Below are 15,043 nucleotides of genomic sequence, written 5' to 3' on the forward strand. Positions count from 1 at the left end.
CGGGCACTCTCCCTCCTGATTGGCTGAGACACATCAGCGGTACCATTGGCTCCTGCTGCTCTCAATAAAAGTCAGTTAGCCAATCAGGAGAGAGAGGGGCGAGCCCGAACTGCAGCTCTGTGTCTGAATGGACTCTGGAAGCTGCGGCTTGGTTCGGGTGCCCCCAATAGCAAGCTGCCTGCTGTGGGGGCACTCGACAGGAGGGGAGGGGCCAGGAGAGCCGAAGAGGGGCCTGAGAAGAGGAGGATCGGGGCTGCTCTGTGTAAAACCATTTCACAGAACAGGTAAGTATGACATGTTTATTTTTAAAGAAAAAAAAACAAGACTTTAGTATCACTTTAAATCTGCGTTCTCCATAATTTCTTTTTGAATCCACAGAAAGCAAAAATGGAATGGTCTGGTGACAAATGGCTTAATATCCATTTGGTGCCCTGATCTGCCAAAACTTCACATGGGTGCCCATTTTAATAGTTGTAGCTGGGAACGTAGGTGCCCATTTTAATAGATGTAGCTGGGAACGTAGGTGCAGGGTTTACACTGTTAGAGGCTTCAAAAGTTTTACAAAAAATATGCTATGATTAAGGCTATTTGCTGAAATGCATAAGCTGCTCACAACTATGTAGGCAATAAGGCCTTCAGCACGGATGTCCGCGTTGCCAGCTCTTTATGTTTGCAAAAAAAAGCCAGTATATGCTTAAAGCTTCAATATCAGGTTGTGGTGTGCACCCCATTCCCTGTTGTCCAATAGATGTACCTTCAGGACAGTTTTGTAAAGCTTTAACTGCTTTTAGCGACAGTGTACATATTGCGGCTTCATGTATTGTCTGGTTATTTGTCCCTGAGAAATATTTTCTACTCTTCCTTCAGTCCAAAGCCATGAATCTGTATGAAGCATGCCTGACTTTGCTTCAGGTGTATTCCAAGAACAATCTGGGCAGGAAACGCATTGACGTGACTGCGGAGGAGGATCAGTACCAGGATCTCCTGCTCATTATGGAACTTCTTACCAATTTGTTGTCAAAGGAGTTTATAGACTTTAGTGACACAGGTATGTTGTGCAGGCTATTGCTGCCCTACCCCCAACACACACAGCTGTATGAGAATATATCTTGTATATTATAACCTGGGGTAACCAAATTACTAAAAAATTAAAACTGGATTTTGATGGCCAGACAGTTTTCTTGTCGGTCTGTTGACCTAACAGGTCTGTGTGATGAGCTCAAGCAGCAGACTACCAAAAGTAGCCAGTTTCAATATTGGTCTGTGTTCTGGGCCCAGCAGTAGGTTCAGCTATAGTTTTATCATCTCTGTGGATATATTGGGTTTTTTGTTAACACTGCACCACCCAAAATGTCGCGAGGGACATACCTAGAGTATTTGAAATTAAAGGCAAATCACTCCAAGTGCCCTCGTTGCATCATTGGTCATTGTTAAAGTGTCCCCGTTATATTGGTCAACGGTAAAGTGTTATATTGCTGGTCGGCTACAAAGTGCCCTTGTTACGTTGGTCAGCGGGGAAGTGAGGCAGTAACTTGCCAGTGACTTTGCCAAGGTAGAGCACCAACTTCTCCTGCGATATGGCTATGCTGATGCTCCAATGCTGTTTCTGCAGTGTTCTTTTCTCATAAAGAGCTGTGCCTAGCACTAAACATGTCAAAATAGAACTTGTTCCTCCTGGCTATTTAAAAAAAGGAAAAATTGCATCTCTATGTGCTGTATTTTTGTTGCTGGTACAACTGAATATGATTGAATTTGTTTAGTAATAACCATGATCGTCTGATTTGTAAGGTGGCCAGACTATATTATATACTATGTTGCCTGAATTTACAAGTGGTAGTGTTCGATTTTTAAAGTGTCTGTCATGATTTTAAAACTCAAACCAAAGGCATGCCTGCAATAAAAAAGGGTTAAAAACCTACCTCTTAACATTGATTGCTGTCTTCTTGGAGCTGCACTAACTGAAACATCTTCAGCAACTGATATACTGTATGCTATGGTGTTGAATATCTGCTCCCCCATATACTACTATTGTGTCATGTAATGGTGGGGAGTCGGATGAAGAAACCATGGCGTGCAGAGAGGGACCAGCGGCGCCAAACAGCTCCGAAAGGGTCAGATGCTGAAGATTTTTTCGGTCATCTTGGCTTGTGAAGGCTGTGGAGATTAATGGCAATTTTTTTTTCGTTTTGGATAGTTAGGGAGGGTTATAACCCCTGTCAGTTTATTTTTTGCCATCTCTGTCCCATTGGATAGATTTCCCTTTACTTCCTGTCCCATAGCCAAAAGGGGAAGTAAGAGGAAATCCCCCCCAATATTAATGGAATCCCCAGTTCCCTAGAACTAGTGTCCCCATTATTAGATTTCCCCTATCTCACTTTTCTGAGGACATCCCAAAATTTGTGATCTTCTTTTACTTTCCCTTTCAATGATAATGGTAAACAGGACAATCCATCTCCTCTCTGTCCAAAACTGAAAAAAAAAGTTTTGCATTTAGTACTTTAATCCTTTTTGCATGCACCGATTATGCAATTAAATTGAATTCACTGTTCAGGAATTCTTATAGAAGAGAAGATCAGACTGTATTAAATGAGCAGAGCTGAAACTTTTTCACCATAAAATGCTTGGGACAAAATGTCTATTAACTCTTACTCTGACTGTTTTAGATGAAGTTTTTCGACCACATGAGCAGGGACAAGCAACTAACCGACCAGTTTCAGCGGCAGATGTAGTTTTATACGGTGTTAATATTGTGCTGCCACTAATGTCACAAGATCTGCTAAAGGTTGGTCTTTCACTCATAAGTCATCATAGATGTGGCTTCTTTTTGTTGATTTTGTTTTGTATTTCAACACTCCTTACTTTTCATTTGTGATTGCATAGATGATTGTAACAATTTTTTTTTTTTCTAGTTCCCATCACTTTGCAATCAGTACTACAAGCTCATTACGTTTATATGTGAGATATTTCCTGAAAAGATTCCACAACTTCCAGAAGACTTATTCAAGAGCCTAATGTATTCTCTAGAGCTAGGGATGACGTCGTATCCTTTCCATTTGAACCGCAACCAACTTTAGTGGCTTTTTTTGATGAAATACACTTTACTCGATTGACTGACAATAGAAAAAATTTTAGAGCAGAAGGATGTAGCTTCATCATTAAGCAGTTCCCACCCAGCCTATAGCAAAATGATGGCCAGGCGGGACTTTCATCCGATCCTGCTGCCGGTACCATGTGATCACTATGAAAAATCACAGCAGATCACATGACAATTGTAAACAACGGATGGTTTCCTTTCATGCCATCCATTGTGTCTAATTGTGTTGCTAGCTGTAATTGGTCACAGTGATCACATGGTACAGACAGGGCACATCTGTACCATGTGATTAGCTGTGGCTAATCACAACAAAACACAAAAAAAGAAAAATCCTAAACACTTCCCCAGAGTATTAATGTTACTGTTGTAACATGGTATTGCTCTGTCATAGTGTTAAAAATCATGAAAAAATGTAATAAGTGTTTTTTTCATACTTTCACGAGCCAGTGTCCCTGATCCCCACCACACCTGTTGTGTATATATAATGCAGTACTGCACTGGTGACAGTATGTTAAAAAAAAGTGAATTTTTTTTTTTTCAAAAAAATCGTGACAAAAAATGACAACTTCAGAAAACTCGCCATGCCTCTTACTAATTACCCTGGACTGTCTGCTCTCCAAAAAGAGGTAACTTTGGGGGGTATTTTTATTGCCCTGGTGTTTTTGGGCCTTTGCAAATGAGATGGGCTGTCAGAACTTTAGGATTGATCAGTTTTCAGATATATATGCCATAGTTTATGGATTCCTATAAATTTCCTACAGACTAAATAATAAACACTGATTTTGGTTGTCTTCACCCAAAAAATGTAGCTGAATACATTTTGGCCTAAATTCATGGAGAAAGATTACTTGCAAAATTTTATAACCGAAACAAAGAAAAACTTGGGGTGTTTTTCAACTTTTTGGTCTTTTTTTCTTTATTTAGCAAAACATAAAAAACCCTCTATTCGTGTTAAAAAAAAAGTCATATTGGTATAGTGTTGCATGACCGTGCAATTGTTATTCAAAGTGCAACAGCGCTGAAAGATTAGCCTGGGCAGAAAGGGGGTAACATGACGTCCTGCAGGATAACAGTTGCCACGTTCCCGTGGGGGCTCGCATCGCGGCGATCGGTGGTGCGGTGTGTGTCAGTCTACACCGATCTCGGTAAAGAGCCTACGACGGACGATCACGATATAAACAGAAAGAGCAGTTGATCGGCCTTTCCTCACTCGTGCCTGACAGACGGGAGTAGAGGAGAGCAAGATGGGCTGCTCTCCTGACGGGGGGGGGGGGTCTGTGCTGATTGTTAGTGCAGCCCCCCTCAGATCCCGCCCAGGACCACCAGGTATGCCACCCCCTAGACCACCAGGGAGATGCAAATCTGTGCCAAGGCAGCTGACAATGCCCAGGCAGCTGTCAATCAGTGCCCACTCACAATGCCTACCATAGCCAGTGCCACCAGGGATGCCTATCAGTGCCCATTAGGGCCACGTATCAATGCCCATCAGTGCTGTCTATCAGTGCCACCCATAAGTACCCATCTTTGCAGCCTTTCAGTGTCGCCTATCAGTGCCACCCGTGAGTGCCGCCTATCAATGCCCACCAGTGCCGCCTTATCAGTGCCCATCAGTAAAGGAGAAAACTTATTTACAAAATTTTATAACAGAAACAAAAGCAAAACTTTTATTTTTAGCAAAATTTTCGGTCTTTTTTTATTTGTATAGCAAAAAATAAAAACCGCAGAGGTGATCAAATACCACCAAAAGAAAGCTATTTGTGGGAACAAAATGATAAAAATTCTGTTTGGGTACAGTGTAGCATGACCGCGCAATTGTCATTTAGACAGCGACAGCGCAGAAAGCTGAAAATTGGCCTGGGCAAGAAGGGGGGTAAGTGCCTGGTATTGAAGTGGTTAAAGTGGATGTAAATCCCCACATATACCCAGTGAAGTGAACCGCCTCAGATGATACAGTGAATATTTTTCTGTTTTTATTAATCATTTATTTTTAATTGATTCTGTGTTTGTTGGGGTTTTTCTGTTGGTAGAAATATTGGTGCCTAATTACTCTGCTGTCAGTCTATTTAGTTGCATTAGCTGTCTTTTTTCCATTAAGAAAATAATACTTAACTCTTAGTAAATCAGGATGAGCTCAGAAGTGTCACAACTTTGTCTGGAAGCATTAACCCCATTGGCTGAGCAGTGTGCTAAGGCTCAGGACACAGACTCTCCACTGCTGGCAGCAACACGGCACTTTCTCAAGGTGAGTGCTTGTGATTTGTTTGCAATATAGGGGGGGGGGGGGTGGCAGAAAAGAAACAAATGCTTACCCATTCCCTCTTATTTCAGTTGGTCTTTGACATGCTTGTTCTGCAAAAACACAATACGGAAATGACTACAGCAGCGGGTGAAGCATTTTACACATTGGTCTGCTTGAACCAGGTATGTATGTTTGTGCACCATTTGATACCTTTTACTATGGAATATAACGCAACAGACCTCGTCCATGTTTTTATTTGTAAATCTCGCTTTTTATCATAAAGGAAACCTTCATGAAATATTTTTTACGCCTTGTATCTGATGTGTGGTCTTTTACCTTGAATTATGGTTATAGTTTTAATTTGGTATGTGAGACTAAAGTACCTGGAAGAAACCCTTATAAACGTTATGAGAGCATGTAATATTTTTGATATGGTCCAGGTGATCACGTATGGTCTGTAGTCTCTGTGTATAATGTGTTAAAATATTTAGACTTTACATGAAAGACAAACAAATGGAAGCTTAACTCCAGGTAGTGCTTTTTAAGCAGGTACAGCAACAAGGTTTTGCTTTTCTGGAAGCACCCCCAGCAGTGTAATGTAGTTTTTCCAAACCCTGAAATTACCACTTTTACTGAACAGCTCGGTGTTTTACAGTAAAAGAATTAATCTACTGACAAGATCCAGCGAGGTGAGTGCTAAGAGGGGGCAGCCAATCCAGGCTGTGTGCATCCATAGATACAAACAGAGCCAGTAAACCACGCCCCTACTCCCTCCTCACAAGAGTTGACTGATTACCATAGTCTCCTGCTCAGTGTCATGTGAGACCAGAAGTGAGGAGTGGGGAGCTGCAGCTGGGGCAACACTGGAGCTGTGACTTGGTCTGGTACAGTGCATCTGGAATGTATTCACAGCACTTTACTTATTCCTAAATAGATTAAATTTAATATTTTCCTAAAAATTCTACAAACAATACCCCATAATGACATTGTGAAAGACGTTTGTTTGAAATATTTGCAAATTTATTAAAAATAAAAAAATCCCATGTACATAAGTATTCACAGCCTTTGCCATGACACTCACAATTGAGCTCAGGTGCATCCTGTTTCCACTGATCATCCTTGAGATGTTTCTACAACTTGAATAAAGTCCACCTGTGGTAAATTCAGTTGATTGGACATGATTTGGTAAGGCACACACCTGTGTATATAAGGTCCCACAGTTAACAGTGTATGCCAGAGCACCATGAATTCCAAGAAATTGTCTGTAGACCCCCGAGACAGGATTGTATCGAGGCACAAATCTGGGGAAAGGTACGGTAACATTTCAGCAGCATTGAAGGTCCCAAAGAGCACAGTGGCCTCCATATGTAAATGGAAGAAGTTTGGAACCACTAGGAATCTTCCTAGCAGGGGCCACCCAGCCAAACTGAGCAATCGGGGGAGAAGGGCCTTAGTCAGGGAGGTGACCAAGAACCCGATAGTCAATCTGACAGAGCTCTAGTGTTTCTCTGTGGAGAGGGGAGAACTTTCCAGAAGAACAACCATCTTTGCAGCACTCCACCAATCGGGCCTGTATGGTAGAGTGGCCAGACGGAAGCTAATCCTTAGTAAAAGGCACATGACGGCTTGCCTGGAATTTGCCAAAAGCTGAAGGAGACTCTGACCATGAGAAACAAAATTCTCTGGTCTGATGAAACAAAGATTGAACTCTTTGGCCTGAATAGCAAACATCATGTCTGGAGGAATCCAGGCACTGCTCATCACCTGGCCAATACCATCCCTACAGAGCTCTAGAGCGCTCTGGACCTCAAACTGGGGTTGAAGGTTCATCTTCCAACAGGACAACGACCCTAAGCACACAGCCAAGATAACAAAGGAGTGGCTATGGACAACTGTGAATGTCCTTGAGTGGCCCAGCCAGAGCCCAGACCTGGCTGTGCACTGACGCTCCCCATCCAATCTGATGGAGCTTGAGAGATCCTGTGAATAGGAGAAACTGCCCAAAAATAGGTGAACAAGCTTGTAGCATCATACTCAAAATGACTTGAGGCTAATTGGTGCCAAAGGTGCTTTGCCAAAATATTGAGCAAAGGCTGTGAATACTTGTGTACGTGGATTTTTTTTCGTTTTTATTTTTAATAAATTTGCAAAGATTTCAAACAAACTTCTTACACGTTGTCCTTATGAAATATTGTTTGAGGAAAATAATTTAATCAATTTTGGAATAAGGCTTTAACATAAAAAAGTGAAGCGCTGTGAATACTTTCTGGTTGCACTGTAAAAGCCCTTTCACTCTTGCAGCGCTGCCGCATTAGTGGTAAAGCGCCGCTAGATTTAGCTGCGCTTTACTTTCGTTTTAGAGGCACTTTTCGGCCACTAGCGGCCAAATAAAGGGTTAAAAGCGCTGCTGCTGAGGCGCTTTGGTAGCGCAAAAACGCCTCCAGTGTGAAAGAGGGTCTAAGTGTTAGGGATGGATCCCAAGTGTTTGAAGTTAAACCGATAAAACACACTTTAACAAATATAGCCTTGTTTTCTCTTGTTATTACTATGGTCAAAATTTCTACTTTCCTTTTGCTTTATTGTAAGTTCCCCACCAATAAATTTCTTCTGTAAATTTACATTAATGTTTTCAGCTTCTATCTTGGCTCTTTGGCCCTTTTAAACTTTATGGAGTTTGTGGCTTATAAAAGTTGGAAGATTTTTCCACTTGTGTTCATACAGTTCAAATAGTCTGCATAGTTTTCTGCTGATGGAAAAGTGAGCAGGCAGTGATAGTGTTCATCATCTAAATCAGACCACTAAACCCAGCTACAGATATGTTTCTATATTTGCTTAGCAGCATTTAACCCAATAACCTGCTGCCCTTTTATCATATCCAGTTTTCCAAAAGGGTGAAGCCTCCGAAGGAGGAACTCCAACCAACTGAAAAATCTCCCTGAACTTTGTGCTATTTAGGAAACTTGGCAAATGTGATAATTTGGAAAGTCCTCTAAAGTTTATCTTCATTTGAAACTGTAATGATTTTGGCACCATTTTTTTAAGCTGAGCTTTTATTTTTTGGGATGGTTTTATTGTTTTTTTTGTTGATTGCAGTCAATGTGTGTGAATGTACCAGTGCTAATTGCTCTCTAAGCAATATGTCAAAGAATTCATACGTCAAATTATCGCAAATCATACAATAGGCAAGCATACTATGTTACCCCCAAAACCGCTGCTTTAAAGAGAGGAGCAACATTAAATGTGTTTCTGCCTCATTAGAGGTCCACACTATTGAATGCCTCACTACAGGAGAATTGGTTGGGGTGATTACAAAAGAGCATTCTGATGATGTTACATAGTTGGGTTGAAAAAAGACACAAGTCCATCTAATTCAACCAATTAAAAAAAAATAAAAAATCATACAATCCCATATACACAATCCTTCACCCACAGTCGATCCAGAGGAAGCGAAAAACCCAACAAAGCATGATCCAATTTGCTACAGCAGGGGGAAACATTTCTTCCTGATCCCCCGAGAGGCAATTGGATTTTCCCTGGATCAACTTTTCTTATAAATGTCAGTCCCCAGTTATATTATGTACATTAACCTCTTAAGGACCGCTCACCGCATATAAGCTGCGGCAGGACGGCCCTATTGCGCGAAACGACGTACCCGTACGTCGTCATGTGCCCGCTGCACAGCAGGGGGGAGCCAATGCGTGGGTCTGGCGACCGCGATGTCCACTGGCCACCCACGATCACTCCTCAAAAAGGCAGAATCTGCCAGTGTAAACAAAGCAGTTCCCGGTTCCAGTTCCCAGTTAGAAAAGACCTCCCTAGGACACACTTAACCCCTTGATCGCCCCCTAGTGTTAACCCCTTCCCTGCCAGTGTCATTTATACAGTGATCAGTGGCTATTTTTAGCTCTGATCACTATAATAATGTCACTGGTCCCAAAAAAGTGTCATGTCCGATCTGTCCGCCACAATGTCGCAGTCCCGCTAAAAAGCGCTGATCACCGCCATTACTAGTAAAGAAAATAAAATAAAAATGCCATAAATCTATCCCCTATTTTGTAGATGCTATAACTTTTGCTCAAACCAATCAATATACGGTTATTAAGATTTATTTTTATTTTTTTTTACCTATGTAGAAGAATACTTTGGCCTAAACTGATTTTTTTTTTTTTTGAAAATTATAGTAAAAAAATATACTATATATAGATATATATTTATATATAGATATATATAGATATAGATAGATGTATCTTTTTCAAAATTGTCGGTCTTTTGTTTATAGCGCAGAAAAAAAAACGCAGAGGTGATTAAATACCACCAAAAGAAAGCTCTATTTGTGGGGAAAAAAAGGACATCAACTTTGGGTACAGCGTTGCGGCACGACCTCGCAATTGTCAGTTAAAGCGGCGCAGTGCCGTGTTGCAAAAAAAATGGCCTGGTCATTAAGGGGGTAAATCATTCTGGTCCTTATGTTATTAAGGAACGAATCCAGGCCTTTTTTTAAAGCAATCTACAGAGCTGGCCAGAACCACCACTGGAGGGAGTCTATTCCACATTTTCACAGTTTTTACAGTGAAGAAACCTTTCCGTATCTGGAAATGAAATCTTTTTTCCTCTAGCTCAGTGTTTCTCACCTCCAGTCCTCAAGGCGCCCCAACAGGTCATGTTTTCAGGCTCTCCATTATTTTGCACAGGTGATTTGATCAGTTTCACTGCCTTAGTAATTACCACAGCTGTTTCATCCGAGGGAAATCCTGAAAACATGACCTGTTGGGGCGCCTTGAGGACTGGAGTTGAGAAACACTGCGAGTCTAGCTAACCCTAACCCTTGTCCTCTGTGATGACCTTAACCACTTCCGGACTGCCCACCGTCGTTATACGTCGGTACTTTGAAGGAGGGTATCGTGGTTATGGCAGCAGCTAGCTGGCGTAACCCCGGTATCCTCCTTTTCAGCAGGCGGTCCTGTTTAAGATAAAAGTGGTCTCTGTGGAAGATTCGTTGCGAGATCACTTTTATCGGACCCCCCCCCCCTCCTGCCGTGATCCGGTGCCCTCCGCCGCTTACCGGAGCCGTCAGCAGTGGAGGAAGGCGATTGCGTCTGTCCCCCTGCCTGGGTATGGAGACGAGTGAGGGGAAGATGGCCCACACCCATCTTCATATCACTGCAGGGCGGAAGCAACTTCAAAACGTCACTTCCGCCCATAGCTCTTAAAGGGCCATTTTTTTTATTTTTTCTTTAAATGACAAAAAAAAAATTTTTTTTAATTGCATTTTAATGTAAATATGAGATCTGAGGTCTTTTTGACCCTAGATCTCATATTTTAGTGGCCCTGTCATGCTTTTTTCTATTACAAGGGATGTTTACATTCCAGTGTCGCCTATGGAGATTTTTAAGGGTAAAAGTTTGTCGCCATTCCACAAGCGGGTGTAATTTTGAAGCGTGATATGTTCGGTATCAATTTACTCGGCGTAACATTATCTTTCACAATATTAAAAAAAAATTGGGCTAACTTAATTGTTTTATTTTTTAATTAAAAAAAAGTGTATTTTTTTTCCAGAAAAAAAGTGCGCTTGTAAGACCGCTGCACAAATACGGTGTGACAAAGTATTGCAACGACTGCCATTTTATTCTCTAGGGCAGTGATGGCGAACCTTGGCACCCCAGATGTTTTGGAACTGCATTTCCCATGATGCTCACCTACACTGCAGAGTGCATGAGCATGATGGAAAATGTAGTTCCAAAACATCTGTTGTGCCGAGGTTCACCATCACTGCTCTAGGGTGTTAGAAAAAAAATGTATAATGTTTGGGGGTTCCAAGTAATTTTCTAGCAAAAAAAACTGTTTTTAACTTGTAAACAACAAATCTCAGAAAGAGGCTCAGTCCTTAAAGCGGGGGTCCACCCACACCGCCACAAAAAAAAAAAATATTAAAAGCCAGCAGCTACAAATACTGCAGTTGCTGACTTTTAATACATGGCCACTTACCTGTCCCAGGGTCCAGCGATGTCGGCAGGCGACGCCGAGAACCCGCTCGGTTCTCGGCAGCTGCCGCCGCCATCCTAGGTGAGGGAATCAGGAAGTGAAGCGTTGCGGCTTCACCTCCCGGCTCCCTACTGCGCATGCGCGAGTCGCGCTGCGCATCGTAAGTGGTCCCTGCTCTCTCCTGGGAGCTGTGTGTTTCCAGGAGACAGCGCGGTGGGGACGGGAAGAGGCGTAGACTCCCATGGGAGTCTATGCCGGAAGTGGGTGCAAATACCTGTCTTAGACAGGTATCTGCACCCCCCTCCCCCCCTGAAAGGTGCCAAATGTGACACCGGAGGGGGGGAGGGTTCCGAAAAGCGGAAGTTCCATTTTTGTGTGGAACTCCGCTTTAAGTGGTTAAAGTGAATAACTCAACACCAAGTTCACTAGATGGACCACATATGTATTTGTACATGTTGATCATATCTCCCCTTAATTTCCACTTCTCAAGAGGGAATAGATTCAGTTCCTCTAATCTTTCCTCATAGCTGAGCTCCTCTATGCCTCTTGGTTGACCTTCTCTGCACTTTCTCCAGTTCCCCGATTATCCTTTATGAGAACTGGTACCCAAAACTGAACTGCATATCCCAGATGAGGTCTTACTATCATATCATGTGATATATGTTTTGCATTATACGTTTTTTAACGTATACCTTGGTGTACACGTGGCACGTTTTCACACACACACTGATCTAAACATGCTTTTCTTGATCTGTGTGGTGAAAACTTCCAGTTCTGTCCATCTGTCTGCATGGCTGAATAATGCCCTGAAGGTGCTATTAGGTTCTATCATCCATCACCACCTATTTGGAACTGTGTTTACGCAGGTGGACAACAAGTCTACAACTGACAGTTATTTTCTATTTTTTTGTGTGTGTGTGAAAATAAAACATTTAGTATAGGATATGCTTTAGGACACATGTGGCTAGTCATACTATGCATGAAGGTAAAAAAAACTTCTATGTGCCGCTGTAAATGTAAAGGGAGGGTGAAGAGCACCTCTTTTAAGGAGCATTGAAATGCATCAGGGGTTCTAACCCTTCTCCATTCCTTCCAAAATCAGGAAAGGTTTTGCCTGGATGTACACTTTTACCTACACCTTCACCACTGTTCCTCTTTAGCTTTTCTTGGTAGTAGTATATTGTAGTGCTTAAATATAAAGTTCTACAAAGATGTAGAAAATTGGACACATTCTTCATCTGTTTTGCATTTCAGATATATGTAATTTGCTCTTCTCATTCCTGTTTTTTTTTCCCCCCTGTAGGCAGAGTATGCCGAGTTAGTCGAAACACTATTATCTAGTCAACAGGATCCTGTTATCTACCAGCGTTTAGCAGATGCCTTTAACAAGCTTACGGCAAGCAGCACTCCTCCCACTCTGGACCGCAAACAGAAGATGTCCTTCCTGAAAAGTTTGGAAGAGTTCATGGCCAATGTGGGGGGGCTTCTTTGTGTTAAATGAGAAGCGGAACTGAAATTGCTCTTTACAAATGCACTGAACCTGCACCTGCTGATGGCAGTCTGACTCCCTCCTGACCTGTCCCCGGACCTTCATATGCATCTCTGGGGGGTTTTAAAAACATTATTTAAGTTATATATGGGGGGCTTAAAGATGCATCAGCTATAGGACTATACACGGAGCACAGAGTTGTGCATAAACGGATGAATGGGTAGACTTATTTTTCTAAAAGGAATTTCCATATGCCTGCAAACAAATAATGGGCACAATTATTCTTTGCAGTGCCTTTCCTCTCCCAACACCTTTGGTCGGAAGCGTGTATTGCCTGATGAATGATTTTTTTTTTTTTTTAAACTTTTTTTTCAAAAAGGTTAGATTGAATGTGCAATAGACACAAACTGAATTGGTGTCTAAATGCAATGTTCCTTTATTTCCCTACCCCCTCTCTCCATGCTCTCATCCCCAAATTATGGATACACCAAATGGCATTTTTAAAGAAAACACACGTAAAATATATTAAAAACATTATGGGAATATTTTTGTGTACATGAACCAAGAGTCGCATGTTTTTATGTGTTTTCCTCCTCCTACCCTGATGGTTGGCCGAAAGTCCAGGAAGAAGAAACGAGAGAAAAATATATATTTTTTTTGTTCTAGTATGAATTAAATTGTCACCATTTCATTGCCTTACAAAATGAAAAAAAAAATAGATAATTTCTATGTGTGTGTATATATAATATGTATATGGTTTTGGTAACCCACCCAAAGCGAGTTTAACAATCCAGTGTCTTGGATTTATGGCCTTGAGCACCTGCGTAGGACGTACAACCCCACACACTTTTTCTGGATGAATGATCTTTATACAAGTGTACGTTGGAGATGATTTGCACACCCAGGCACAGCTTTTTTGTGTTTTTTTTTTTTTTTTTTTGTTTTTTTTTTTTTTGTTTTTAAATATAATTTTTATGAAAATCTCCGTTGGACTGTTAGCTTCAGCAATACAGATGAAAAAGGGTGTAAATTGCAGATTTCTACATGCTATTTTTTAAGTTGGGGCATTAGGTGATGCAATCTCTGCAAACAGTATGGTCAAATGTTTCCATTGTGTGTCTTGTTTCTTTTCCTTTTTTTAAAAAAAATTTGTATAAAATGTATAGTATAAACAGTTTAGACTTTGTGGCGTGTTTCTTTTCTACCCCTTGAAGATTCTAGATTCTGGTGTAAACAGATTATGGCCCTTGAAGATGGCAAAAGCCTGGTGTTAAGATACCAACCCTCAAACAGGTGGTGATTGGCAATAATCTTGTAACTTGCCCAATGAGGAAGCTGCATATAGGTTCAAAACACTTCTTTCTCAATGAGGGAAAGAGACCAGTTGTTAAGATTTGGAAGTTTATTTGTAAAGAAAAAAAAAAAATGCGCCAGTTAATGCTGCTGACATTGTACATGCCCATTATTGACCCTTACAGTATCCCTGAATGGCTTTATTCTCAGCTAAGCTTTGTTTTGGCCCATTGGTTGCACAGCCAGCCTGTATGACTATTTGTCCTCTATATCAGTACCGGTAGTCATCAACCCTGTCCTCAGGGCCCACTAACAGGCCAGGTTTGTAAGATAACTGAAATGCATCACAGGTGATATAATTTGCTGCTCAGTGATTGCAGTTTCTAGTCTGCATCTCCCCAAGGTAATACATAAAACCTGGCCTGTTAGTGGGCCCTGAGGACAGGGTTGATGACCACTGCTCTATATGATAACAGTGGTTTTTAACCACCTCCTGTTTGTACATGTAGACAGCCTTCTTCAGGGAACATCTGGCTGCTGGTAGGCCCTGTTCCTTTGGAATCAAGGATCATCAATTGCAGTTATACAACCCCGATCGGGGGACTGTGGTTCAGTTCCAGACTGAATCACTGTCCCATCCAGACCACAGAGCCAATTAGGAGCTGGCTTCCCCCCCAGCTTCTGCCACTGTCATTTTCACAGCGGGGGAGGGGGGGGGGAGGAACGGCACAGCAGCACTGGATGGAGGGCAGGAGCGAGAAATGCCAATGCAAATGTGGCATATGTGACCTAAACACTAACTATAATAATTGACTTTACTAAAGGGTCATGTATATTCTTGGTGCACAATAGTTGTACACCGTATTTTGAATTTATGTAAATATTCTTTACACTTTAATTTTTCTTTAATAAAACAAAATTATATATTAATACCAAGTTAAGAGAT

The 15,043-nt window shown here is 41.5% G+C and overlaps 1 protein-coding gene across 1 annotated transcript in view; it reads left to right on the forward strand.

The window, feature by feature from the left end:
• The window catches only part of XPO4 (exportin 4), a 231,381-nt gene extending 217,393 nt beyond the window's left edge, over nt 1-13,988 (forward strand). Inside the window, exons 18-23 of the mRNA XM_073613453.1 lie at nt 868-1,048; nt 2,664-2,782; nt 2,910-3,040; nt 5,219-5,336; nt 5,423-5,515; nt 12,619-13,988. Coding sequence (XP_073469554.1) covers nt 868-1,048; nt 2,664-2,782; nt 2,910-3,040; nt 5,219-5,336; nt 5,423-5,515; nt 12,619-12,816 — 840 coding nt within the window. The 3' untranslated portion in view covers nt 12,817-13,988. The remainder of the gene's footprint in view (nt 1-867; nt 1,049-2,663; nt 2,783-2,909; nt 3,041-5,218; nt 5,337-5,422; nt 5,516-12,618) is intronic.
• Nucleotides 13,989-15,043: the final 1,055 nt, after the last annotated feature.

This window comes from Aquarana catesbeiana, linkage group LG02 (genome assembly GCF_042186555.1).
Source record: "Aquarana catesbeiana isolate 2022-GZ linkage group LG02, ASM4218655v1, whole genome shotgun sequence".
In the NCBI taxonomy this organism is placed as follows: domain Eukaryota; kingdom Metazoa; phylum Chordata; class Amphibia; order Anura; family Ranidae; genus Aquarana; species Aquarana catesbeiana.